At 48.2% G+C, this 27063-nt stretch overlaps 1 protein-coding gene across 2 annotated transcripts in view; it reads right to left on the bottom strand.

Annotated features, from left to right (window-relative positions):
* LOC122552227 (tetratricopeptide repeat protein 39A) overlaps window positions 1-27063 on the bottom strand; it is a 97420-nt gene that overhangs the window by 5628 nt on the left and 64729 nt on the right. For both annotated transcript variants that reach the window (XM_043694878.2, XM_087983273.1), the window contains exons 9-17: window positions 26806-26914; window positions 23360-23427; window positions 22436-22495; window positions 18515-18676; window positions 13401-13492; window positions 9373-9493; window positions 5349-5460; window positions 4547-4661; window positions 4325-4441 (exon numbers count right to left, since the gene is read on the bottom strand). In XM_043694878.2, coding sequence (XP_043550813.1) covers window positions 4325-4441; window positions 4547-4661; window positions 5349-5460; window positions 9373-9493; window positions 13401-13492; window positions 18515-18676; window positions 22436-22495; window positions 23360-23427; window positions 26806-26914 — 956 coding nt within the window. The remainder of the gene's footprint in view (window positions 1-4324; window positions 4442-4546; window positions 4662-5348; window positions 5461-9372; window positions 9494-13400; window positions 13493-18514; window positions 18677-22435; window positions 22496-23359; window positions 23428-26805; window positions 26915-27063) is intronic.

Here is a 27063-nt window from a genome sequence, read left to right as displayed (position 1 = left end):
ATTGGCTCAGTGGTTAGCACTGGAATTGACTGGGTTCAATTCCAGTCTTGGGCACTGTCTATGTGGAGTTTGCACATTCTCCCAGTGTCTGCGTGGGTTTCCTCTGGTTTCTTCCCGCAACCTAAAGATGTGCAGGTTAGGTGAATTGACCTTGCTAAATTGCCCATAGTGTTTAGGGATGTGTAGGTTAAGTGCATTAGTCAGGGGTAAATGTAGAGTGGTAGGGAATGGATCTGGGTGGGTTACTCTTATGGACTTGTTGGGCCGAATGGCCTATCCCCACACTGTAGGGATTCTCTGAAGATACTAATAGCATTTCCAAAATACTAAATGAAAAAGAGGGAAAGAAAATATATATAATAACTACTGTAGTTCTACTAAGTTCTAGAGAAATTAATCATGTGAAAGACTGGTAAGTCCTCTGGATCTGATGGAATATATCCTAAGTTATTAAAGAGATACCTACAGTTGTTGGATGCACTGGTAGTAATCTTTCAAGAATCTGGGAAAATGCCAGAGGAAAGCATTCCCTAGCTAATGAAAGTTGGACTGACATTGGAGGCAGTACACAGAAGGTTCCCTCAGCTGATCCCAGGTATGGAGGGACGGTCTTATGTCAGTTGGGTCTGTCATCATTGGAATTTGGAAGAATGAGAGATGACTTTATTGAAAAATACAATACTCTTGGGCAACTTGACAGGGTAGATTCGGAGAGATTTCTTTTTCCCCCCCAGTGTGTAAGATTCTCGGAGCCAATGGCATCATCTCAGAGTATGGGGGTGACCTGGCTAGGATAGAGGGTGGTGAAACTTTGAAACTGTTCCTACACCAGTCAGCTGTGAAAGCACAATCTATTCAAGACAGCAATCAAATCATTTCCAGAGACTAACTGCATCAAGTAATATGGAAATAATGCAGGCATATATGATCAGCCACGTCCCAGAGGATCAGCTCAATGGGCTGAATTGCCCAATCCCATGCCTATGATCAGTCCTAGCAAGGTGGTTTATGGGAAGACAGAGGGGAGACCAAACTGCAATTTTCCAACATTCTGCTGAACTTTTATGCATCACAGTCTGGATTTCCTGTTATTGAATCAACTTCAATTGCCTCTAAACCCAGCACAATTTCATAAACAAATCAATGGCTTCTGATAGATAGGCAAACAGCCCCATCTAGGGGAAAACTACCTCCAATACAATACCTGTTTGATCCTTTTCCTTTCAGCTTGTTTCTCCTCACTTTTACCGGGGAGTCAGTCTCTTACAAATGACCAGAACAGCCTATTTAACTACAAATGCCCAGCTAGCAGATGAGTCCTCATGCTGTCCAGCTACAGTCAACGCCCAAAAGATGCTGAAGACAATCTAGGCTTCTCCTCCAAACCAGACTGTGACCAGAGCCTGGTATCAGCCTCCGCTGTGGTATCCTGAACTCAGAAGGTTGTGGGTTCCAGTCCCACTGTAATACACCAGTGGCAAAAGAGGAAACACGGATGGGTATTGATTCCCCTGTCATCATTCTCCCATTTGCTGGAGCTTACCTTGTCAAACACATTCCACCGACTCCCACAGCTACCTGGATTACATCTCTTCCCACCCTACTTCCTGCAAAAATGCCATCCCGTATTCCCAATTCCTCCGCCTCCGCCATATCTGCTCCCAGAAGGACCAGTTCCACCACAGAACACACCAGATGGCCTCCTTCTTTAGAGACCGCAATTTCCCTTCCCACGTGGTTAAAGATGCCTTCCAACCCATCTCGTCCACATCCCGCACCTCCGCCCTCAGACTCCACCCCTCCAACTATAACAAGGACAGAACGCCCCTGGTGCTCACCTTCCACCCTACCAACCTTCGCATAAACCAAATCATCTGCCGACATTTCCGCCACCTCGAAACGGACCCCACCACCAGGGATATATTTCCCTCCCTACCCCTTTCCGCCTTCTGCAAAGATCGTTCCCTCCGTGACTACCTGGTCAGGTCCATGCCCCCTAACAATCCATCCTCCCCTCCTGGCAGCTTCCCCTGCCACCGCAGGAATTGCAAAACCTGTGCCCACACCTCCTCCCTCACCTTCATCCAAGGCCCTAAAGGAGCCTTTGCATCCATCAAAGTTTGACCTGCACATCCACCAATATTATTTATTGTATCTATTGCTCCCAATGCGGTCTCCTCTACATTGGGGAGACTGGACGCCTCCTAGCAGAGCACTTTAGGGAACATCTCTGGGACACCCGCACCAATCAACCATACCGCCCCATGGCCCAACATTTCAACTCCCCCTCCCACTCTGCCGAGGACATGGAGGTCCTGGGCCTCCTTCACCGCCGCTCCCTCACCACCAGACACCTGGAGGAAGAACGCCTCATCTTCTGCCTCGGAACACTTCAACACCCGGGCATCAATGTGGACTTCACCAGTTTCCTCATTTCCCCTTCCCCCACCTCATCCCAGTTCCAAACTTCCAGCTCAGCACTGTCCCCATGACTTGTCCTACCTGTCTATCTTCCTTTCCACCTATCCACTCCACCGTCCTCTATGACCTATCACCTTCATCCCCACCCCCACTCACCTATTGTACTCTACGCTAATTTCTCCCCACCCCCACCCTCCTCTCATTTATCTCTCCACCCTGCAGGCTCTCTGCCTCTATTCCTGATGAAGGGCTTTTGCCTGAAACATTGATTTTCCTGTTCCTCGGATGCTGCCTGACCTGCTGCGCTTTTCCGCACCACTCTAATCCAGACTCTGGTTTCCAGCATCTGCAGTCCTTGTTTTTACCCATTTCTCTGTATTACAAAAGCAACTGAGCCAAGTTTAGTATCTGATCTTTTTTTAAATGTTCATTCATAGGATGCGATCCCTAATTACCCAGAGGGCAATTCCGGATGATATAAAGAGGAGCCAGCCAGCACTAAAAGGGAGTTGTTTGAAAACGTAAACTCTATGACGAGAAATATCCAGTCTCCACCAAAGCACCATTGTCCGTGTGTATGGCTCACCAACAGGTTTGGTGATCAAGGGGAGGGGAGCATTTTAAACTAAAAATTAAGGGGTGCGGTGGAGCAGGAAGGATTGGATATTTTACAAACCAATGTCGATATGCTGAACCAAGTACCTAAAGCTTTTGGGAGATTTACAAAAGATTTTATTGTAAATCTACAGTTTAGCACAAACACCACAGTTTCCACGTTGCCTGCCTGGAATTTTTCCCTGCTCAAAAGCCAAACACCCTCCTTTTAGAGGGAAAAACACAGACGTGAAGCAAAAATTAAAAATCAGTGAAAGACTGGGGAGGAAAGGAATTAAAATGGTTTTCGAGGGGCACATACTACGCAGCAGCCCTTGTAGTGCCTATCTATCCTGAAAAGATTCAAGGGCATCAGTAGGCTCTGTGTCCCCTTCTGCAAGGACATCCAGGCACGGATGTAACCATAAGAGGCAGAAGATCCTAGTTCTTTTTCAAAAATACATAAATAAGCCCATCACCCAATTAGCTAATTAAACAACCAACAATTAACACAGACTGGCTGCCAGGAGCATTAATTTACCTGTTCAGTGATGTCGTTACGCACCTTTGCAGCAGGTGGGATTAGAACTTGATCAAAAGGTAAGGACATTACCACTGCGCCACAATAGCCCTGTCCAAATACAGCTCTCTTTTCTCTCTTTCATTATACTCAGAACTGCGATCACACAGAACTCAGCAACTTTCCCACCACCAAAATGACCGAGACTTTCTTTTTTCTTTTAACTAACACCTGCGTAGCCAATCAAACATTTAGAGGCGACATCCTCTATGGGAATGCAAACCACCAACAGTGAGGGGGATGTTGAGATAGAGAGAGAGAGAGAGAGGGGGGGGGGGAAGGAGCTAAACCAAAGTGGAGTTGAATGAGCAGATAAAGCACTGGAGGATGCAGCTCTTTTATTTTTATTAATCTATTTTTCTAACCAACCTGTTCAAAGATGTTACTACACACGTCTAGAGCAGGTGTGGCTTGAATTTTGGTCTTCCAGGCACACTACCACTGTGCCACAACAGGTCCTTCACAATGCTGCTCTCTTTTTTTAAATTTTACATAATCAATCCATTCACAGGTGTTACTACACATCTCTGGAGCAGGTGCGACTTGAACCCAGATTTCCTGGTCCAAGAGTAGGGTCACTACCACTGCACCACAAGAGGGCCTTCACAATCCAGCTTTTTTCTCCCCCAAAGTCCAATGAGCAGGACGTGCTCACAAAATCAATCCTGGGGCTTTTCTGGATAACCCTTAAAATGGCACCTTTGCTTCCCACACCAACACAGTACTCACTTTGCTCGCCTCAGCCATTTAATAGCTTCCTCTTTCCTCGCCTGTTGTATATATAACAGACTGAGCTCCAGAAGTGCATTTGGAATCAAGTAGTGGTCAAACTTAATGTTCTTCTCACTGTCGGGGAACCAAGGGGGGAGGCGGTTATTCCTTTTGGTTCAACTCTACAGCAGTTAGACCCATACCCAACTCCCTCCCCTCCCCCAACAGCCCTGTACTCACTTGTGGTATATGTAGACAAAACACTGCTCAGCTTCCAAGACGTTTCCCAAATGCCTCAAGCATAAGCCTTTCAAGAGTTTCACCACACACCTATCATCCGTCAGGTAGTCATTAGCTAAGGAGAAGAACAGGAAGTTAGTCTGAGGGAATACAGAACATGGAACTGTACTGCACAGGAACAGGCCATTTCATCTACAATGTTGTGTCAAACATGACACCAAATTAAACTAATCCCTTCTGCCATGCACTGGGTCCATATCCCTCCATTCCTTGCACATTCATGTGCTCATCTAAAAGTGTCTTAAACCCCCTTATCATATCTGCCTCCACCACCAACCCCTGGCAGCACATTCCAGACTCCTACCACTCTAAAAAAACTTAGCCCTCACATCTCCTTTGAACATTCCCCCTCTCACAATGGATGCAGGCCGCCTAGTACTAGACATTTCAACTCTGGGAGAAAGATTCTGAAGGAACAGCAGGTTAGGCTCAAAGGGCTGAAAGGCCTACTCCTGCCTGCAGTTTTTATGGTCTTATGAGTACGTTGCAGTTGGACGTTCATATGGACTATCATCCCAAGATTAACAGGACCCTACAGCAGTCTGCAGAACTCCCAGCCACAGTTCCATCCTCAATCAGCACCTTCCCCCTCTGTGGGATCTTGCTGTGCAACAACTGGCTGCTGTAATTAGCTGTGCAACATTTCAATTAATACAATGTAACTTGGGACGCCTTAAAGAGATATGGAGCAGGATTCTAAATGTAAGACCTTCCTCGTGAGGAGGTGCCAGTCAGTACGTACGTGCTGCCTGTTCGAGCACAGTCTCCGCCTCGCTGATTGTTCTCAGCATCTCTTCCGTAAGATCCCGCTGTTTACCGATGACTGTAAATCCGTTCCACATGTACATCATCTCCTGTTGGAGGGGAGAGAAGAGTAAGGGCATTAGGTGGAGAAAAGTGACCCTCACAGCTTAATTTCTCATAGGTCTCTTGTCCCTGAAGTGTTTGATTATCTGTGTTTGATTCTGAGAGTCTGACAGACTATCTATGCCTTGATTGGTTATGCCTGGGTGTAGACTCAGTAAACAGGCAAAGTTCATACATTTTGTGGCTGTATTGGTGTTTTGTGACTTCTGTATATAAACCTGCTGCACATTTGGAAATTAGTGCTATCATTGCATTCCTCAGAAACATATAAAATATATAATGATCCCTAATGAGCTATAAATAATACTTACCAACACCACACCCTAAATTCCCTTAGTACATTTTCAATACAAGGAAGGATCCAATAGATTGCCCCAAAGTTATTCTTTATTTACTCACAGGAGATGGGTGTCACTGGCTAGGCCAACATTTATTGCCCATCCCTAATTACCCAGACACTAGTCAGGACTCCACCACATTGCTGTGGGTCCTGAGTCATATGTAGGCCAGAACAGGTAAGGATGACATTTTCCTTCCCTAAAGGACATGAGTGAACCAGGTGGGTTTTTCCTGGCAATCAAGAATGGATTCATGTTCATCATTAGACTCTAGATGTTTTTTAACTGATGCTGAGAACGATCAGCGAGGCGGAGACTGTGCTCGAACAGGCAGCACGTACGTACTGACTGGCACCTCCTCACGAGGAAGGTCTTACATTTAGAATCCTGCTCCATCTCTCTTTAAGGCGTCCCAAGTTACATTGTATTAATTGAAATGTTGCACGGCTAATTACAGCAGCCAGTTGTTGCACAGCAAGATCCCACAGAGGGGGAAGGTGCTGATTGAGGATGTAACTGTGGCTGGGAGTTCTGCAGACTGCTGTAGAGTCCTGTTAATCTTGGGTTGATAGTCCATATGAACATCCAACTGCAACGATTTTTTTTTAATTAATCCGGTGTGGGATTTGAACCCAGGTCCCCAGAAGATAACCTTAATCTCTGGATTAATATTGAGTGATAATACCACGAGGCCGTCACATCTCCCTAATTCCCTAGACCACTAAATTCATCTATTTCTCTCTGGATTGTAAAAATCATACCTTTAGTGTTTTCCTATTAAAATGAGGATAAAAGTCACATAAATTCAGTGAACACCTTCAGTGTATGTACAGAGAGTTAGATAGAGAGGATGCCAATCAACCCAGCAAATCCATGTAGGTTCCTTGAATAGAGCCATCCAATTAATTCCACTATCCACTACCCTTAACCCCCCCAACCACCCCCCATCATCTCCTCATGGCCCCTCCCACTGGCTCCTTGTCAATCATTTATCCAATTTCCTTTGAAAGTTCCTATTGACTCTGCTTCCACCACCCTTACAGGCAGCACCTTCCAGATCACAATAACTCACTACATTTAAAAAATCCTCATTATTTCCCCTAGCTCCTTTTAACAATCAGATTAAATCTGTGTCCTGTGATTACCTATGATACGTTAAAATATTAATGTTAAGGCATTAATAATTCAGAGCGACCTTAAATCAGTTCAGAGAATAAGCACCAAGGTATTTCAGTGCATACCACAGACCCTCATTCATAAGCAAACAGGTTCTTTGGAAACGTACATCTGCAAATGCATCATCCTTTTTAATAGCTGTATAGATTTATGTAGGAGTTACAACTAGGAGAACAGCATCAAGAGAGAAATGATTACAGGCAAAGCTGAGGGGATGTACAAGTCTAGAAAAATCTATTAAAATGAAAACTATTGATATGGGGCAATGATAAAACTCAGTAAAATGCACCCTTTCTGGAATCATATGCAATTCTGCAGAAACATGTAAATTACCACTCAGACTGCAAAGGGATAAGAAAAATGTAAGACAGGTAGGGGTTGTGGACACATTCAAGATTTACAAAGTTCTTACAGGTGTAAGTGGGATATCACACCACTGCTGGTGAAGCTAGAGACAGATGACAATCTGAGGAAAATGCATTTGAAATTGTCTTCTCTAGAGAATCATGGAGACTCAGTCACTGAGCAGGTTCAAGACTGAGATCTAAAGGTTTCTGCGGAGTAATAGCATCTAAGGAGATGAAAAGCCATAATTTAGTTTGCAGGGGTGGCTTGATGGGCTGAATAGACGAAAGTGAGGACTGCAGATGCTGGAGATCAGAGTCAAGATTAGAGTGGTGCTGGAAAAGCACATCAGGTCAGGCAGCATCCGATGAAGGTTTCCTGCCCAAAACATCGATATTCCTGCTCCTCGGATGCTGCCTGACCTGCAGTGCTTTTCCAGCACCACTCTAATCTTGACTCTGATGGGCTGAATAGCCTGCTTATGTTCTTATCGCATAGCACTCAGAGGTCTGCCAATTGTAAATGGACCACAGAAACAGCCCTCCAACTAAACACGGATGGTTTGTTTGTAAGTCTCGAAGGTCATGTTCTGCAGCATTCTTAAATGGTGACATTCATTATTTCAAGCTCTGTTGGTTTTCAGGAGTAAGGAACATAGATGTTGACCCCTCCTGTAGTACATTTTGTTTGTGTTCTTTCATTAGATGTGGGTGTCACTGACTGGACCCAGCATTTATTGCCCATCCCTAATTGCCCGTTGGAAAGGTGCCTTCTTGAACTGCTGCAGATACTCACTGATAGAAGTTGGGATAGAAGTTTCACTGTCAACAGTTCCTCTGACAGTGCAGCACACCCTCAGGACGGGACTGAAAGGTCAGGCTGGATTGTGACCCAGCTCTAGTACAGAGCTAAGAAAGTCACTGACAGAGCCAGGCTGACATACATAAATTTTCTCTTTCACCACTCCACACAACCTCCTGCCCAGCCCCCGCACCGTCATCCCAAAGAGGTGAAGATTGAATGCACTGTCCTTCAATTGACACCAGTTCTTACAGAGCTGCTTGGTCAACTCTGAGCTGTCCTCTGAAATAGCCTAGCAAGCCACTCAGTTGCTGAGGCTCAGTGGTTAGCACTGCTGCCTCACAGCGCCAGGTTCAATTCCACTCTCAAGCTGCGTGGAATTTGCACATTCTCCCCACGTCTGCATGGGTATTCTCTGGTTTCCTCCGACATTCTAAAGATGTGCAGGTTAGGGTGGGTTGGCCATGAATAAAAACCCCCTGTGGGACTAGGAGGTGGAGGAGATGGTCTTCAGAAGGTCAGTGCCAACTCGATGGACCTCTTTTCATACAGCAGGGATTCTACTTTATGTTCCTTACAATGACTGATTCAGATTTCCACAGCAGAGTGCAAGGTGACTCAGCAGGAGATGTTCTCCAATGGACAACAGGAAGGCTGGAAAGGAATGCAACCAAACAGGTACCTCTGCACCAACTCAGGCTCCAGGAAGACGCGGCCTGCCCAGGTGAGTAACCAAAGGTCTCCACACCAATGTCTGAAAGCTCATGTCTAAACTGAGAGACAGAGAGACTTGTTCTGAAGAGCTGTCACACACAACGACACACCCACAGGATCATACCTTACACACACCATCCCAGCCACTGCGATCACATCCCAGCAACAAACAGAGAACAAAAACTGCTGGAGAAAACTCTGCAAGGTTCTGGAACTATCCGTGGAGACAGAAAGCAGAGTTAAACGTCCTGAGGAAGAGACCTGAAACTTTAGCTCTGCTTTTCTCCGCTGGCAGACACTGCTGAGTTTCTCCAGCAATTTGTTTTTGGCTCAGATTCCACAGTACTTTTTGTTGGTTTTTTTTGATCATCAAGCAATTTTAGTCTCTCTCAGTCTACCTTTGCTCCTACCATCTAAACAGTCACTGTGTTCCCTGGTTTTAAAAGGGAAGCCTCTCTATAAGCAAGCCTCCTCATTTAAGCTTCCCTCAGTGCGGGCTCATGTAGGAATTGGAATGAGACTCACCAGGGCTGGTACAGGTAGCCTCACAGTGTTGTTGGATTTATATCTTCTGGCTTTTCGAATAGCGAACTTCTCTGTGGGAGGAGACTTCCCAGCTATCTTCTGCTTTAGCAGAGGGACTTGTCTGTGGGACAGAGAGAGAAAGAGAGAGAGAGAAAAAGAGAGAGAAAGAAAGAAAGAGAGAGCGAGAGCGCTCAGTTTAAAGCGAACACAAATGAACATCACAGAGACCAATCCAATTAAAAACTACACAGACACTGCATGTTGCTGAACTCTCTGCACCCACTGTGTTCGAGGCTGCATCCTCACTTGAGGTCAGGGTCGCACTCGTGAGGTGAGAAGTGATTCACGCAGGGAGGGGTCTCACGGCTGGGGGAAAGGGGGTTTGGAATCGGGGAGAGGGGGTTTGGAATCGGGGGGGAGGGAAGGGGTCGGAACGAAAAGAAAGGAGAGCCCAAGAGGTGGAACGGGGAGTGGGAGGGAGGAAGGGCGAAAAGGAGGGAGAGAAGAACACGGAGGGAGATGGAGGAAGGGGTGAGTAGGCAGAGGGGGAGAAAAGAGGGATGGAAGGGGAGCAGAAGGAAGGGAGGGAAGGGCGAGGGAAGAAAGGAGGGGAAGTAGAGGGAGGGAGGCAGAAGTGAGAGAGACCAGGAATGAGAGAAGGTGAAAAGGAAGGGGTGGGAGAGAAGATGGAGGGAGAGAAGATGGAGGGAAAGAAGGAGGAGGGAGTGCGAGAGGAGGGAGGAGAGGTGGCTTCCAGGTCAGACAAGGGACAACCACTTACAGAACAACTCTACTGAGAGTGGGAGACAGGAGACTTCACATCTCCTTGTGAAGGGAGGGGCGGTGACTGTGGGGTGTAGGGTGGGGGAGGGGCAGTGACTGCGGGGTGTAGGGTGGGGGAGGGGTGGTGATTGCAGGGTGTAGGGTGGGGGGGAGGCAGTGACTGCGGGGTGTAGGGTAGGAGAGGGGCAGTGACTGCGGGGTGTAGGGTGGGGGAGGGGCAGTGACTGCGGGGTGTAGGGTGGGGGAGGGGTGGTGATTGCAGGGTGTAGGGTGGGGGAGGGGCAGTGACTGCGGGGTGTAGGGTGGGGGGGAGGCAGTGACTGCGGGGTGTAGGGTAGGAGAGGGGCAGTGACTGCGGGGTGTAGGGTGGGGGAGGGGCAGTGACTGCGGGGTGTAGGGTGGGGGAGGGGCAGTGACTGCGGGGTGTAGGGTGGGGAGGGGTGGTGACAGCTGGGTGTAGGGTGGGGAGGGGTGGTGACAGCGGGGTGTAGGGTGGGGGAGGGGTGGTGACTGCGGGGTGTAGGGTGGGGGAGGGGCGGTGACTGCGGGGTGTAGGGTGGGGAGAGGCAGTGACTGCGGGGTGTGGGGTGGGGGAGAGGCAGTGACAGCTGGGTGTAGGGTGGGGAGGGGTGGTGACAGCTGGGTGTAGGGTGGGGAGGGGTGGTGACAGCGGGGTGTAGGGTGGGGGAGGGGTGGTGACTGCGGGGTGTAGGGTGGAGGAGGGGTGGTGACTGCGGGATGTAGGGTGGGGGAGGGGCGGTGACTGCGGGGTGTAGGGTGGGGGAGGGGCAGTGACTGCGGGGTGTAGGGTGGGAGGGGCAGTGACTGCGGGGTGTGGGGTGGGGGAGAGGCAGTGACAGTGGGGTGTAGGGTGGGGGAGGGGTGGTGACTGCGGGGTGTAGGGTGGGGGAGGGGCAGTGACTGCGGGGTGTAGGGTGGGGGAGGGGCAGTGACTGCGGGGTGTAGGGTGGGGAGGGGTGGTGACAGCTGGGTGTAGGGTGGGGAGGGGTGGTGACAGCGGGGTGTAGGGTGGGGGAGGGGTGGTGACTGCGGGGTGTAGGGTGGGGGAGGGGCGGTGACTGCGGGGTGTAGGGTGGGGAGAGGCAGTGACTGCGGGGTGTGGGGTGGGGGAGAGGCAGTGACAGCTGGGTGTAGGGTGGGGAGGGGTGGTGACAGCTGGGTGTAGGGTGGGGAGGGGTGGTGACAGCGGGGTGTAGGGTGGGGGAGGGGTGGTGACTGCGGGGTGTAGGGTGGAGGAGGGGTGGTGACTGCGGGATGTAGGGTGGGGGAGGGGCGGTGACTGCGGGGTGTAGAGTGGGGGAGGGGCAGTGACTGCGGGGTGTAGGGTGGGAGGGGCAGTGACTGCGGGGTGTGGGGTGGGGGAGAGGCAGTGACAGTGGGGTGTAGGGTGGGGGAGGGGTGGTGACTGCGGGGTGTAGGGTGGGGGAGGGGCGGTGACTGCGGGGTGTAGGGTGGGGGAGGGGTGGTGACTGCGGGGTGTAGGGTGGGGGAGGGGTGGTGACTGCGGGGTGTGGGCTGGGGGAGAGGCAGTGACTGCGGGGTGTGGGCTGGGGGAGAGGCAGTGACTGCGGGGTGTGGGCTGGGGGAGAGGCAGTGACTGCGGGGTGTGGGCTGGGGGAGAGGCAGTGACAGCTGGGTGTAGGGTGGGGAGGGGTGGTGACAGCTGGGTGTAGGGTGGGAGGGGTGGTGACAGCGGGGTGTAGGGTGGGGGAGGGGTGGTGACAGCGGGCTGTAGGGTGGGGAGGGGCAGTGACTGCGGGGTGTAGGGTGCGTGGGGCGGTGACGGTGTGGTGTAGAGTGGGGGAGGGGCGATGACTGCGGGATGTAGGGTGGGGGAGGGGCAGTGACTGCAGGGTGTAGGCTGCGGGGGGGGTGACGGTGTGGTGTAGAGTGGGGGGGGGTGACGGTGTGGTGTAGAGTGGGGGGGGGGTGACTGTGGGGTGTAAGGTGGGGGAGGGGCAGTGACTGCAGGGTGTAGGGTGGGGGAAGGGCAGTTAGTCTGGGCCCTGGTATGTTGTGGGTGGGCAGCGGACATCATTGTGAGGACCTCAGGCACAGATGTGACAGAGAGAAGGTCCACTAGTCAGACACGCGATGGTCCCTCCTACCCAGTGCCCATCAGGTCAGGTCCTACAGCACCATTAACATCATGAAACTGACAACATCTGAGGAGATGTTCAATCCCTTCAGGTTAACAACGGTAAAGTGAAATCACGCTAAAAGAGGCAACGTTAAAAAACAGATTTACATCAGGTACTTGAGGAAGATAAATCTTACTGAGCAGAGAGACATGCTGCTGCACTTTTTCGACTTGTATCCATCAGGACAAAATTCAAGAATTCCAAATTTCTAACATCACAACACTTTGTTACAGAAGTCTGCAAACTCATATTCAAATCAGCGCTGATTGGCTGAAGTGTTGCCATGGAGAAAGGAATGAGGAGCTATACAGTTTCCCTATGTTTGTAGATAGATCATTTGAAAAGAAATGCAACTTTTGAACATATTCCTTTTGTATGGAGAGAACGTGACCTTGTAGATGAGGCATCCAGCAATCATAGAGGAGTCACATTACAGGCTCAACTGATGATCTCAAATTGGTTGTTAATGCCATGATTAGCACAGTCAGGATTGTTGAGCAGGTACTGCCCAATCACAGAATTGTATCCAATAGTGGGCTTTGCAAGAGTAGGCCGGTTAGGAAGATCACTCAGGATTGTTGGCAGTGCTTGGACTGTACCCAACCAGCCAACTCTTGCAAAACCCAGAAGTCCACTATTGGAATATACAGTAATTCTGTGATCAGGCAGTACCTGCTGAACAATCCTGAGTGAGCTTCTAAATGGACTAAGAAATCAAATGTATCTAATGTATTTAAGCAAAGCAAGATAGTGTACAATGATGTCAGAGCACAGGTATTGCCAGTCTGTCAGATATTACACTAACGTCACATCCATTCAGTCCATGCCTGGTGTTGACTCAATCTGAAGGTGGAGGTGAATAAGAACCAGTTGCCACAGTCCTTTCACCATGCAGAAGGCCATTCAGCCCATCAGGGAACAAATCGCCCTTGGCCCAACTCTCCAAATAGTATCCAAACTTTACAATTGGCTAGCACACAGGCAGCAGGTTGCTGGTGCACAGGGACGTGGAAACGCTCCAGGTGAAAACCACTCACTCTACCCATGGGACGGAAGGAAATATCCTCTGGGAATTTGACTCACCTGAAGAGTTCGACCTCATCGTCCCCGAAGGGCTTTGCTTCGTGTGCAGGTAGCATACTCAGGTAAGCTGCTTTCATGTAGACGTACATAGCCTGGAGGAGAAGGGAAGAAATCCACTGAACTAATTCATTGTGGGCCATTCTGGAACTTGGAGGAAAGCTGCTCAATAAATAGCGAGGCGAATAGCTCGTGTTTATTTTTCTCCCTTTCACTCACAGCACAACTGAACACTCAAATGAAATTTGTAGATATTTCTGGAAAGTTCTTGGATTCAAAGTGAAATTTTGAATACGTAAAAATGAAAAGACACAGTCACTACAAGGATATCAGGTCGGCATGGACGAGTTGGACCGAAGGGTCAGTTTGCATGCTGTACATCTCCATGACTCTATGACTACAGTGCTCTCATTAGAGACAGCGAGAGAGAGAGAAGACCGGCAGCAGCTCAACCTGTGGGTCACCATGCCTCAGGCAAGGGGACAGGTTGAGAGGGACATTCCTTCACAGTAACGTCAGCCAGTGCAGGAATTGAACCCGCACTGTTGATGTCTCTCTGCATCTCAAACTAGCCGTCCAGCCAACTGACCCCCTGCATAAACAGTACTGAAGTAAACAGGGTTAAAAAAAAATAGGCTTCAAGATGATTGTGTTTAATCTGCGTAGGCAATAACAGGGAAGGATGGTGGAGGCACAGTCGGATCTGGTTATAACTTTACATCAAGGAAGTGGAGTTGATCACCTGGTCAGCCTGGAGGAGAAAGTGAGGACTGCAGTTACTGGAGATCAGAGTCGAAAAGCACAGCAGGTCAGGCAGCATCCGAGCAGCAGGAGAATCGACGTTTCAGGCATAAGCCCTTCATCAAGAATGATTAATGCCCGAAACTTCGATTTTCCTACTCCTCGACCTGATGTGCTTTTCCAGCACCACACTCTCGACCCTGATCAGCCATGATCTTACCAAACAGCAGATCAGTACTGATGAGCCAAATGGCCTACACCCGCTCCTATTTCTTACAGTATGGAAACAGGCCCTTTGGCCCAACAAGTTCACACCGACCCTCCGAAGAGTAACCCAGCCAGACCCATTCTCCGCGACTAATGCCTCTAACACTACAGGCAATTTAGCATGGCCAATTCACCTGGCCTGCACATTTTTGGACTGTGGGAGGAAACCCACAGACACGGGGAGAATGTGCAAACTCCACACAGACAGTCATCCAAGGCGGGAATTGAACCCGGGTCCCTGGTGCTGTGAGGTTGCAGTGCTTAAGCCACCGTGCCGCCCCATAACAGCCACAAGCACACATAAGAGAATAGCAAATCGGGGCTGAATAGGCCATTCGGCCCTTAAGTCTGCCCTGAAATTCTAGCTCATGGCTGATCAGACTGTGGCCACTCTGCTGCCTACTCCTGCTTTCAATTTCTTATTTCTACAAAGGGTGGTTGGAGGAGGGGGTCTCTGCCACCAGTTTCTCATTCCACGTCCCAAGAGATTTCTTTGAAACTGGCTAAGGTCCAATTGCTGAGCCTTAGATCCGACGTTCAGTGGGAGATATTTGCCGAGTCATGTTTCTGTGTAACTATGCAGACAAGCAAGTTAAACACAACGACAAAACAGCAAAGAGCTTAAGGTCATCACAACCTCCACAAGGACTTGGACCAGAACAGTTTTTTCTTCATTCTTTCATGGGATGTGGGCATCACTGGCCATGCCAGCAGCTCATGCCCATCCCTAATTACCTTCAGGAAGGGAGTAGTGACATGGTGGCAACATACGACCCTGGAATACAAGAGTTGGAAATGTGCTCCCAGATAACACGTTTCCCTACCCACTTCGCCATGCCACTCTCTGGGTCTCTGGCACTCCATCCACAAGATGGTTAGACACAGGCTGGACAGACTGTAGGGAAAGCCCTGGGGAGACAGTGTTACCCCAGTTTCCTTGCCCCATGCGAACTCCCTTCTTACAGGTGACCATGTGTCACAGCTTCCTCTTTCTTTTCCCCACTCCTTGACCTGAGTACTGTTCACATTGCGCAGAATTACAAAGGAATGACAGCAATTCTTCACCAGCATTTATCACCTAACACCCACCTACCACCCATCCGCACCATCTGTTGTCCCTGAGAAGGTGGTGGCCAGCTGCCTCCTGAAGTCCATTTGCTGTTTGTACTCTCTCAGTGCTGTTTAGAAGGAGTTCCTGGATTTTGACCCTCAGTGACAATGAAGGATTTATGAACTTCCTCCTACAACCTCAGCCTATTGGTAAATTCTTCCTTCCTCCCTCATGAAAATCCCCCCAAAAATGCAGCTCACCTCACCACTCCCCGTGACAGTTATGTCCACATTCTCACCACTGACTGGGAAAACACATTTCTATTGAATTTCCAATAACAATAGTTGAGTTTTTTTTTATTCATTCACAGGATGAGGGTGTCACTGTCAAGGCCAGCACTTACTGCCTGTCCCTAATTGCCCAGAGGGCAATTAAGAGTCAACCACATTGCTGTGAATCACACATAAGTCAGACCAAGTAAGGATAGCAGTTTCTTTCCCTAAAGGACATTAGTGAACCAGATGGACTTTTCCCCAACAACAGACTCATCCCTAGGACTCTTAATTCCAGATTTTTATTAACTTCAAGTTTCACCATTTGCCAAAGTGAGATTCGAACTCTGGTCCCCAGAACGTTATCTGGGTCTCAGGATTAACAGTCCAACAATAATACCACTAAGCCATCACCTTTAACATCATAAGTCATCCCAAGATGCTACACAATAGCACTATAAAACAATGTATGACAGGGAGTCACTTCTATTATCTTGCTTTCAGGCAACCCTTTGGGATTGAGGATGACTTGCTTTCACCCTGGTTCCACAGGTTCAGAGATGGTTAGGGTCTAACTTATTAGACTGGATTTATTCGGGACTCTCTGCAATTCATTGCCTCTGCTTCTGGTCTCCCACTCAAACAGAAATACCCTCATCACTCCTAACGCAATCAACTCCCCCCATTATAGTTTTAAAAAGGTCACACCTCCTTTAAAACTAGAACCTGACAAAGAGGGGAATTCCCCTTTCTATCATTCTTTTAGTGTACTTTCTCGTGGTCAGTCCTTAATACACCTGGATAATGATGGTGGCATCATGGTAATGTTACTGTTATTAAGCCAGACATAAAGATGGAAACTGCTGGAGAAACCCAGCATCTGTGGAAAGAGAAACAGAGTTAACATTTCAAGTCTAATTTGACTCGTCTTAAGAACTTCAGTTAACTCTGTTTTTCTTTCTCCACAGATGTTGCTAGAGCTGCTGGGATTGTCCAGCACTTTCTCTTTTTATTTCAGCTCACCTGCATTTGCAGGATTTTGCTTTTATTTTAGTCATCCTGCTAAACCTCTAGGGGCACGGGTTCAAATCTCATCAAAGCAGCTGATGGATTTCAAATTCAGTCAATAAATCTGGAATTGAAATCTGGTCTTAGTGATGGTGACCACCTCAACCCTCATCAATTGTTATTAAAAACCTACATCTGTCCTGATATAACAGGATAGTTCCACTCCCATGCAATCCCACGTTATAAGAAAATTGTGTAATAACAGTACCATTTAAATCAATGGGACCAGAATCACATTAAAGCCAATACAGGGAAGGAAAGTTTGCATTCTACAAATAATGGTCTAAATTCTTCAATCATGTTACAGCCAGTTTGTGTTGAAGAAACGCATGTTATAGCAAAACTGACTGTATCTGGCTCACCAATGGCCTTTATGGAGGGAAATCTGCTGTCCGTACATGGACTTGGCCTCCAGACCAAGAGCAATATTCACTGTCAACTGCCCTCTGAAATGACCGAGCGAAAAATAGCACGGGCAACAAATGCTGGCTTTGCCAGTGATGCCTACAACCCAGGGAAGAAGTTAATAGAAAGTAATCTCCCCGCCATTGGTCACAGAGACATTACAGACTACAATTACCGACTCCCATTGTGTCTTTGCTGGTTCATAGAATCCCTACAGTGTGGGAACAGGCCATTCGGCCCAACAAGTCCACACGGACCATCCGAAGTGTATCCCAACCAAACCCATTCCCTTACCCTATTTGTCTACATTTACCCCTAACTAATGCAGCTAACCTACACATCTCTGAACACTGGGCAATTTAGCACGACCAACTCACCTAACCTGCACAGCTTTGGACTGTGGGAGGAAACCGGAGCAAACCCACACAGACACGGGGAGAATGTGCAAACTCCACACAGACATTCGCCCAAGTGTGAATTCGAGCGCGGGTCCCTGGCGCTGTGAGGGAGCAGCGTTAACCATGTGCCGCCCCTTGCTGGTTATTAAGCATCCATCTATTCTAATCCCATTTTCCAGAACACAGCCCATAGCCTTGGAAATACTTGCTAATCAACCTGTTCAGAGGTGATTATTACACTCCTCTGGAACAAGTGTGACTTGAATTTGGACCTCCTGGGTCAGAGGTAGGGATGCTACCACTGCACCATGAAAGCCCTTAGTTCTTCAGTGTAGATGTTTCCCAAATCAACCTGTTCAGAGGTGTTCTGACATATCTCTGGAGCAGGTAGGACTTGAACCCAGGCCTCCTGGCTCAGAGATGGGGACACTACCACAGCGCCTTAAGCCCCAACTATGGTGGCTCAGTGGTTAGCACTGCTGCCTCACAGTACCAGGATGTGGGTTTGATTGCAGCCTCGGGCGACTGTCTGTGTGGAGTTTGCACATTCTCCCTGTGTCTGGGTAAGTTTGCTCCAGTTTCCTCCCACAATCCAAAGATGTGCAGGTTAGGGGGATTGGCCATGCTAAATTGCCCATAGTGTTAGAGGTGTTAGTCAGGGGTAAATGTAGGGGAATGGGTCTGGGTGGGTTACTCTTCGGAGAGTCGATGTGGACTTGTTGGGCTGAAGGGCCTGTTTCCCTACTGTGGGGAATTTAGTCTGTAGCCTCATATTGCATTGGCATTTCAAGTGCTCATCTAAATACTTGTGTCTTGAGAGCTCCTGCCTCTTTTTACGCAGAGGGTTCCAGATACCCAAACTCCTCTGAATCCTCTCAAAACCTCCTGCTCCTTACCTTAAAGTGCGACCCTCACCTTACTCCAGCGATTCTCTTTGCTGAGGAGGTCAGCGTAGAAATAAGCCACCTTCCACAGCTGCTTATAGGTGAAGCACCACATCAGCTCCCAGTAGCACATGTGATGGAACTGCTTCCAAGCTTGTTGTGCAGCACAGCCTTCCTCGAACCTTCTGATTGCCTGCATATAACATCCAATACACAGAGCAATTTACCACAGTGTACCTTCAAATCCCACTTTGTCATTTAATTAACCAGCACCTCCAAAGACTAGAGGTACAGGCAAGTTGCGAGGACTGGAGAGTTTGAGCTATAGGGAGAGGCTGAATAAGCTGGGGCTACTTTCCCTGGAGCTTCAGAGGCTGAGGGCTGACATTAAAGAGGTTGATAAAATCATGAGGGGCATGGGTAGGGTGAACAGCCAAAATCTTTACCCCAGGGTAGGGGGTCCAAAACTAGAAGGCACAGGTTCAGGGTGAGAGGGTAAAGATATAGAAAGGACCTAAGGGGCAACTTTTTCACGCAGAGGGCGGTGAGTGTATGGAATGAGCTTCCAAAGGAAGGGGGGGCGGGGGGAGTGCGCGTGGAATAATCAGATCAGCCTCAATCTTATTGATTGATGAAGTAGGTTAGGTTCAAAGGGCTGAATAGCCTACTCCTAAATCGTACGTTTGTCCGTACGTCTTCTGCTTTAATAAACTTCCACATGCTTTTAACACAGAGTATAGTTACTAGTTTTGTGATGAGTAGGATGGTGTAGTGGCTCTGTGGTTAGCACCGCTGACTCACAGTGCCAAGGACTCCACTGTCTGTGTGGAGTTTGCATGTTCACCCCGTCTCTGTGGATTTCCTCTAGGTGCTCTTTTCCTCCAACAGTGCAAAGATATGCAGGTTAGAATGGATTGACCATGCTAAATTGCCCATAGTGTCCAGGGATGTGCAGGCTAGGTGGATTAGCCATGGGAAATACAGGGAAAGAGTCCAGGTTGGATTTGGGTTGGAGGGTCAGTACAGACTTGATGGATTGAACAGCCTCTTTCTGCACTGTAGGAATTCTATGAGTCGGCGAAAACATTATAATTTAGACACGGGTTTTCTGCCTTCAGTGCTGAAGTCAAAATCATCCTCCCACCTTCAAAGTCAGTTTTCTGCTTCAACTTGCATTCCCTAATATTTGACACTGCCACGATGGGTTTGGTTGGTGCAGGCTGTTCATGTGCATACGACAGAGATCAGGGGTTACAGGGAAAAGGTAGCAGAATGGGGTTGAGAAACAGCGGCCTCTAAAATGAGGGGTGATAGATATCGGACAGATGTCAGAGGTGCTTTCTTTACTCAGAGTAGCAGGGGTGTGGAACGCCCTGCCTGCAACAGTAGTAGACTCACCAACTTTAAGGGCATTTAAATGGTCATTGGATAAACATATGGATGAAAAATGAAATAGCGTAGGATAGATAGGCTTAAGATTAGGGCTTATGCCCGAAACGTCGATTCTCCTGTTCCCTGGATGCTGCCTGACCTGCTGCGCTTTTCCAGCAACACATTTCCAGCTTAAGATTGGTCCCACAGGTTGGCACAATATTGAGGGCCTGTACTGTACTGCACTGTAATCTTCAACGTTCTATGTTCTAAATGCATAGGCCATGATCAAATGTTGGAGGAGACCCAATGGGCTGTTGCCCCTATATCTTATGGTGTGATGGCTGTACCCACCCACCACCATCATGAGATGTCGATCCTCTATCTTTACAGTTTCCTCCACACACACACAGCCAAGAATAAATCTGCCCCACTAACACATACCAGAGACAGTGTGTGCTCACTGCAAAATGGGTCTTGGCAGCTTTGTCAAAAGGTTAAAAAAAAGGTCAATTTTATTTGGGAGGATAATACGGTGTAACTTTTAAAAGACTTGAACAGGAGTGAGTGGGGACAACAGTGTTCCTGCACAGTACGCTTTTACATTCCACTGTCCCAGAATCCACAGATCTGAGAGTTGGCAGCGAGAGGAATGGGGCAGAGGGGCTGACCCTGAACCATGAGACCCTGACCAGTTAAAAAACTCACCACTGCAACAAACTATTGACCCAGAATCAGGGGTAGGCCATTTAGGACTGAGCTGAGGATAAGTTTATTCACCTAGTGAGTGGTGAGCCTGTGGAATTCCTCTGCCCACAGTTGAGGTCAAAACATTGAATGTTTCAAAAAGGAAGTTAGGTACAGTTCTGAGGGCTAAAGGCATCAAAGGGTTTGGGGGAAGAGAATGGGAGCAGGGGACTGAGTTTGATGATCAGTCATGATCCTACTGAATGGCAGAGCAGGCTCAAAGGACTGTTGCTATTTTCTGTATCAACCTTAAATCGCAAACCCACCCTCCCCCAGTCGTCCCAGTGAAATCTCCTACTCTCTGGCACAATCCGTCTGGGATGCTGTTTGTGGTCCTGACTGCAGCCAGCCCATTGACATGCAAGGGTTAATCTGAGTAAAACGATGCTCCACCCACCGTGTTATATAGCACAGTCACTGGATTTGGGACAGTTTGGTTGCACGGTTAGTTAGTGTTTACGACAGAGAGATGGAGAGTGGAGAGTTACTCATTGAGACAGACCGGCCTTAACTACCTCTTCTTTGTAATAGCTATTAGAGCTAAGAGTTAAAGCAACGTGTACTTAGATACTGAGACAGAACAAACTACAGGGAGAAGCCTCTTCTGCAGAAAAAAATGAAGTTTAACCTTCCTCTGAAAGTCCAAGGGGAATGAGGATTAGTGGCAGTATGGATCACCCCTGGAAGCAGTAGTTGTACCCAGAACCCCTCAATCCCTGTAAGAACACTCTCTCCAATAGGATTTACAACACACCAGGGTCACACCCTCCAATGACAACGACTTCCTATGGCTTCTAAGCCAGTGTCTGACCGTCCCCGACCCAGCTGTTGGCTTGAATGAATGAACGAATTAATGAATGGACTTATTGTCACATACACTCAATGAGTGCAGTAAAAAGTTTATGCATCACCATTTACAGCACCAGCTTAGGTACAAAGATACCCAGGTACAGATTCTTCAGTTATAAGATCTTAGAAAATACAGAAATAAAATGTCCAGCTTTTGGGGAAACCGAGGGTATTAGAGAAGGGTGGATGGTAAACTATTTGCATTCAAATAGTACCTTTACTGTTGTACCATTTCTCAAAGTACTTCGCCAGGAATTATCAACAGAATCTGACACCACATTAGGCATCCCAGGTCCAACCCTCTGACTCAGATCCACCCTCTTTGACCTGACCTACCCATCCATCTTCCTTCCCACCGATTTACCACCATCACTTCCTACCTTCACCCACCTATCGCCATCCCACCTACCTTTCCCCTTGGCCCATTCCCCCTACTTCTCTCTCAGCCCCCTCCCCAGTCCCGAAGAAGGCTCCTCCCTGAAACGTCGACTTTCTCGCTCCTCGGATGCTGCCTGTCCTGCTGTGCCTTTTCCGGCACCATGCTTTATCAATTCCGACTCTCCAGCAGCTGCAGTCCTCACTTTCTCATAGTTAGTGAAGGCAACCTGTGCACCGCAAAACCTCCCACAAATGATGCGCTAACAACCTTCTAAGTTATTTTTGTGATGTTGATTGAAGATTAACTAAAGCTGAGATCCCCTCCCCCCCAAAATCTTCTTCAAAACAATATTTTCAAATTTTTGAAACCACTAAGGACAACCACTAAAATAGTGGTTGGTTTAACATCTGAAAAAGACACGGATTAGGAAACAGTGCAGCATTCCCTCAGAGTTGCACCAGGCTACAGGTCTGAACTGTGGTGTTCATGTAGCTGGAAAAACACTTGAGCTTGAACACACAATCTCCAGACTCGGGGCAGAAGTACTACCCACCGCCGATCACGGGCACTAACCAAGACAGCTAATCTCACATGCGGGCTTCTTACCTCATCAAGGTTCCCTTTGATTTCTTCAATTCTTCCCGAAAAGAATAAGAATATTGCTCCCTGCAAGAAAATAAGCAACAAGATGACCTCATTAGCAAATCGCAGTTTCCTAGCTTTCTGTTTCGATGTTTATGTCATTAACAGCCAGGGGGAAAGAGAGAGAGTCGAGAGGAGAAGTTTTTCAAAGGATTAGGCCCACAGCTAGAAACATCATTGCAGTTAACTTCCCTGTGAGTCCCTTAACTCGTAACCTCCAGGATAAGGGACTCCAGAACTAGAGGGTATAGGTTTAAGTTGAGAGGGGAAAGATTTAAAAAGGACCTGAGGGGTATATTTTTCACGCAGAGGGTGGTGCGTGTATGGAATGAGCTGCCAGAGGAAGTGGTGGAGGCTGGTACAGTTTTTACATTTAAAAGACATCTGGATGGGGTTATGAATAGGAAGGGTTTAGAGGTTAACGGGCCAAGTGCTGACAAATAGGACTAGATGAATTTAGGATATCTGGTTGACATGGATAACTTATACCAAATGGTCTGTTTCCATGCTGTACATCTCTATGACTCTATCACTGCAATGACTTGAGAGAGATATAAAATATTAGTCACCTTCCCAGAGATTTTTTTCTCCAGTCGGTCAGTAGGAACTGTCCAACCACACATTAGGCATGCCTTTAAATCCCAGATTTTGGTGGGATTCAAATTTCACTCACAGCAAAGGTGGGATTTGAAACCGTGTCCCAGGAACGTTAGCCTGGAGCTCTGAATCACCAGACCCACCAGCGCTCCAATCAATCCAAACACAAGCTCCTGCCCTCGGGCTTTCACAGGGAGTCGTGTATGGCCTGAATGGGTCAGGCCAGACCCTAACCTACATCAAACGAGATCTATTGATTATAAACAAAAGGAAGGTATCGGCCTATCCTACCTTGGGATAGCGAATGAGGTAGGGCTGAAGGAGAACCACTGCATCTGTGACCTCCTCCTCTCCTGTACCTAAAGCCAAGAGGATTAAAGCATCATGAAAAAAGCATTTCAGAGCCAAGCCAGAAGTGATTAATTCTCCCCCAGAACAAATGTATACCACTCGGCCCCTCATACCTGCTCTCCCATTCAATAAGATCACGGCTGTTTGATAACTCCATATTCCCGCCTCCCCACAACCCCAGAGAACCTTTCACCCTGCCTCACTGATCTGGAATCTATCTCACTCCGCCCCCAATCCTATTCAAGAATTCTGCGTCCACCGCCGTGTCAGGAAGGGAGACTGAAAGACAAACCCTTGCGTGAGAACACTTTTCTCCCCCTCCCATCTCTGTTTTCGAAAAGGTAACCCCTTACGTTTAAGCAGTGCTAACCCTGGGCTGCTTTGTGTATCCTCTCCACTTGCCCTACGTTGAAGCACAGCGCTGAAGACCCCTCACTCCTGCTGCCCATAACTCTGCGTGAGGGCCGTTAGAGAAAGGAAAGGTCCTTACTGACATGGGTAGCCAGCATTCACATCACTGAGAAAGGACTGGTCAGTGGGACATGCAGGACTCCCACAGGGTGGGTCACAGAATGCCCCTCTGTGAAACTTTTAACACAGAGCGCCGATCCACCTTGTCCTTCCATGGTGGCTCAGTGGTTAGCACTGCTGACTCATAGCACCGCTGACTCATAGCACCAGGGTCCTGGATTTGATTCCTGCCTGTCTGTGTGGAGTTTGCACATTCTCCCCGTGTCTGCGTGGGTTTCCTCCAGGTGCTCCGGCGTCCTCCCACAATCCAAAGATGTGCAGGTCAGGTAAATTGGCCATGCTAAATTGCCCATAGTGTTAAGTGCGTTAGTCAGGGGTCAATGTAGGGGAATGGGTTTGGGTGGGTTTCTCTTCGGAGGGGTGGTGTGGACTGGTTGGGCCGAAGGGCCTGTTTCCACACTGTAGTGAATCTAATCTAATCACATTACCCTAGAAAGGCAACACTGCACTGAAGAGCATGTTGGTGAATACTTATAACTGAAGGTGAAAGGAAAATACTCTTGTGCAGCCTACAAGGTCGGAGGGTTCGCTGCGCCTCTCGGCCTGAGCTTAAGCATTGGCTGGAGATCAAGTACCAAGGTTCCCAGCAAAAGCACCACTCCCATGGGAGCATAGGATTGCAAATTACCGGTAAGCTCATGACATGTTTCTTCAGTGGCGAGGGATCAAAGGACAGGGACAGAAAAAAAAACTGGGCAGGCTGGTTGTCTTCCAGGATCAATTATCCTCTTAATGTATCCTTCATCCATATCGGAGGCATCAGATGGTAGTAGCCAATTCTACAGAATTGTGCTGAATATCTGGTTTCTATAATGAACATCCTACTTTGGAAAGTTTCAACAGACGTGTCCCTGAAAGAGTTTGCCACCACTCCACTTACATTCTCAGATGCCCTGCAGAATGCACAAACCCGTCCATTTTTATCAGCGGTCACACCACTGCCCTTGACCTCTCGCCTTCTGGCACTTGACCTCTAACCCATGATCTGTTCCAGTGCAGCTTCCCCATTGGACTGTGGAATTAACCCTCCAGTTGTCTCTCACACCATTCCACCTGAAGTGTGCAGGACCCTCCTGTTAATGTATTAACAATCCGAGTGCTATTCCCATCGAGCGGACCATCTCTGGGACTTCATTTCTCCTCAGTTCCCATAGTTCTTTCCTCTTCTGACCTCTAGCGCTCCAACCTTTTGGCACACTTAGCCTGCATCATTGCAGAGAAGTTTAGCATCTATACCATTGCCCCAAAAGACATCAGGCAAGGTCTAGGATCAAACTGGGTCCAACTCAGTCTCCAGCAGGACAGGAAATAAATACCTGGTCCATTCAGTAGGTGCTTCCCAACTGCTACATCCTGTGCATCACGATATACAGTCCCCCGTCCCCCCGTTCCCCCCCCCCCCCCCACACCACCAGCACCGTACACCCAGAGTCACATGATTTCCTCATGCTCCTGCAGCATCAGTTGTTCATTTTATATCAAAACAGGTACATTTTTGTTCAAAGCTGTTAAGAGATTGTGAGCTAAAGCCATGCATCTGGAGCTGGGACAAGATCAGCCATGATCTCAATGAGTAGTGGAACAGGCTCAAGGGGCTGAATGGCCTAATCCTGTTCCTGTTCTCCTGAAATGGGGAGATGGTGGTGCAGTGGTAATCTCACTAAAAGCAATAATTCTTTATAAATTTATAAATCTGGAATCGGGACCTAGTCTAATTGAAGTCAATCATTTTTGTCAAAATCCATCTGGTTCACTAATGCCCTTCAGGGAAGGGAATCTGCCATCCTCACCCGGTCTGGCCTACATGTGACTCCAGATCCACAGCAATATGTGGTTGACCCCTGGCTGACCTCTGGAATGGCTAAGTGAACCGCTCAGTTCAAGGGCAATTAGGGACAGTTTCTGGCCTTGCCAGTGAAACCTACATCCCATGATAGAACGAAAGGGACAAGAAAAATTACAAGACTCCTCATGGATTCACGGAAACAAACGAGGGGCAGTTCCTCTGCCAGCCCCTTAGGCAACAGAAATGATTTCCAGGAACAAGTTTGGCTTTCAGAGCAGTATTGAAGGAGGGATTGGGTGGGCCGAGCTTCATGAAGGTGGTGGGGGGGGGCGTTCCATGCCCAGGGTTGATTTGCTCTGGAACACAGAGGAGTGGGGGGGAAATAAGGAAGGAGGTGATTATGGATTTTAGTTCTTTGGAAGCAATGAGAGTTGCGGGGGGAGGGGGAGCAGAATAGAGAGAAACTTTGTACACTGTGATGAAGGGAGATATTGACTAGGATGACATGAGGTTAAAGATCAGAGCCAACTCAGTCAACAGAGATTCCCTACAGTGTGGAAACAGGCCCTTCAGCCCAACAGGTTTACACCGACCCTCTAAAAAGTAACCCACCCAGAGCCATTTCCCTCTGACTATTGCATCTAACACTATGGGCAATTTAGCATGGCCAATTCACCTGACCTGCACATCTTTGGACTGTGGGAGGAAACCAGAGCACCCTGAGGAAACCCACGCAGACACGGGGAGAATGTGCAAACTCCACACAGACAGCTGCCCAAGGCTGGAATCGAACCTGGGTCCCTGGCGCTGTGAGGCAGTGTAAAATGATGAGATTATAGCTAAAAGGATATGGAGCCATGGCATGTGGATAAAGGTAGCATACAGATCAGCCGTCTTGAGAAACAGAACAGGCTTAAGGAGCTGAATGGCCTGTAATTGGATTCTCAGCTGGCAGGATGGACAAGAAACAAGGGACTGGAGTGGGGTTGGAGACAATCCATGAAGAAACATCGCCTCTTTCACTCTTACAAGGCTCAAACAAATCTTAAGGCCATCCGTTTTCTCTTACCAAGTATGAAGGTGAGGAAGGTATAGTAACACAGCAGCAGCATGACACAGAGAATCTCTCGAAGGTTGGGCACCAGCACTCCATCATGTAACTGGGACAGACCATATTCCTGTTGGAAAATACATCAGCAACATCAGAGAGCACTCAATAGCTTTGAGTCACTAGTCTTGATCCATGACTGTACCGCACCTACAACTAGCATTTACACAGCACCATCTACATAGTAAGATGTTCCACCAATTTCCAAAGTGAAAAATG

Source organism: Chiloscyllium plagiosum, unplaced genomic scaffold (assembly GCF_037043375.1).
Source record: "Chiloscyllium plagiosum isolate Xiang-an unplaced genomic scaffold, Cpla_swu_hap1 HiC_scaffold_45, whole genome shotgun sequence".
Classification (NCBI taxonomy): domain Eukaryota; kingdom Metazoa; phylum Chordata; class Chondrichthyes; order Orectolobiformes; family Hemiscylliidae; genus Chiloscyllium; species Chiloscyllium plagiosum.
This window is presented reverse-complemented; position numbering and strand designations above follow the sequence as displayed.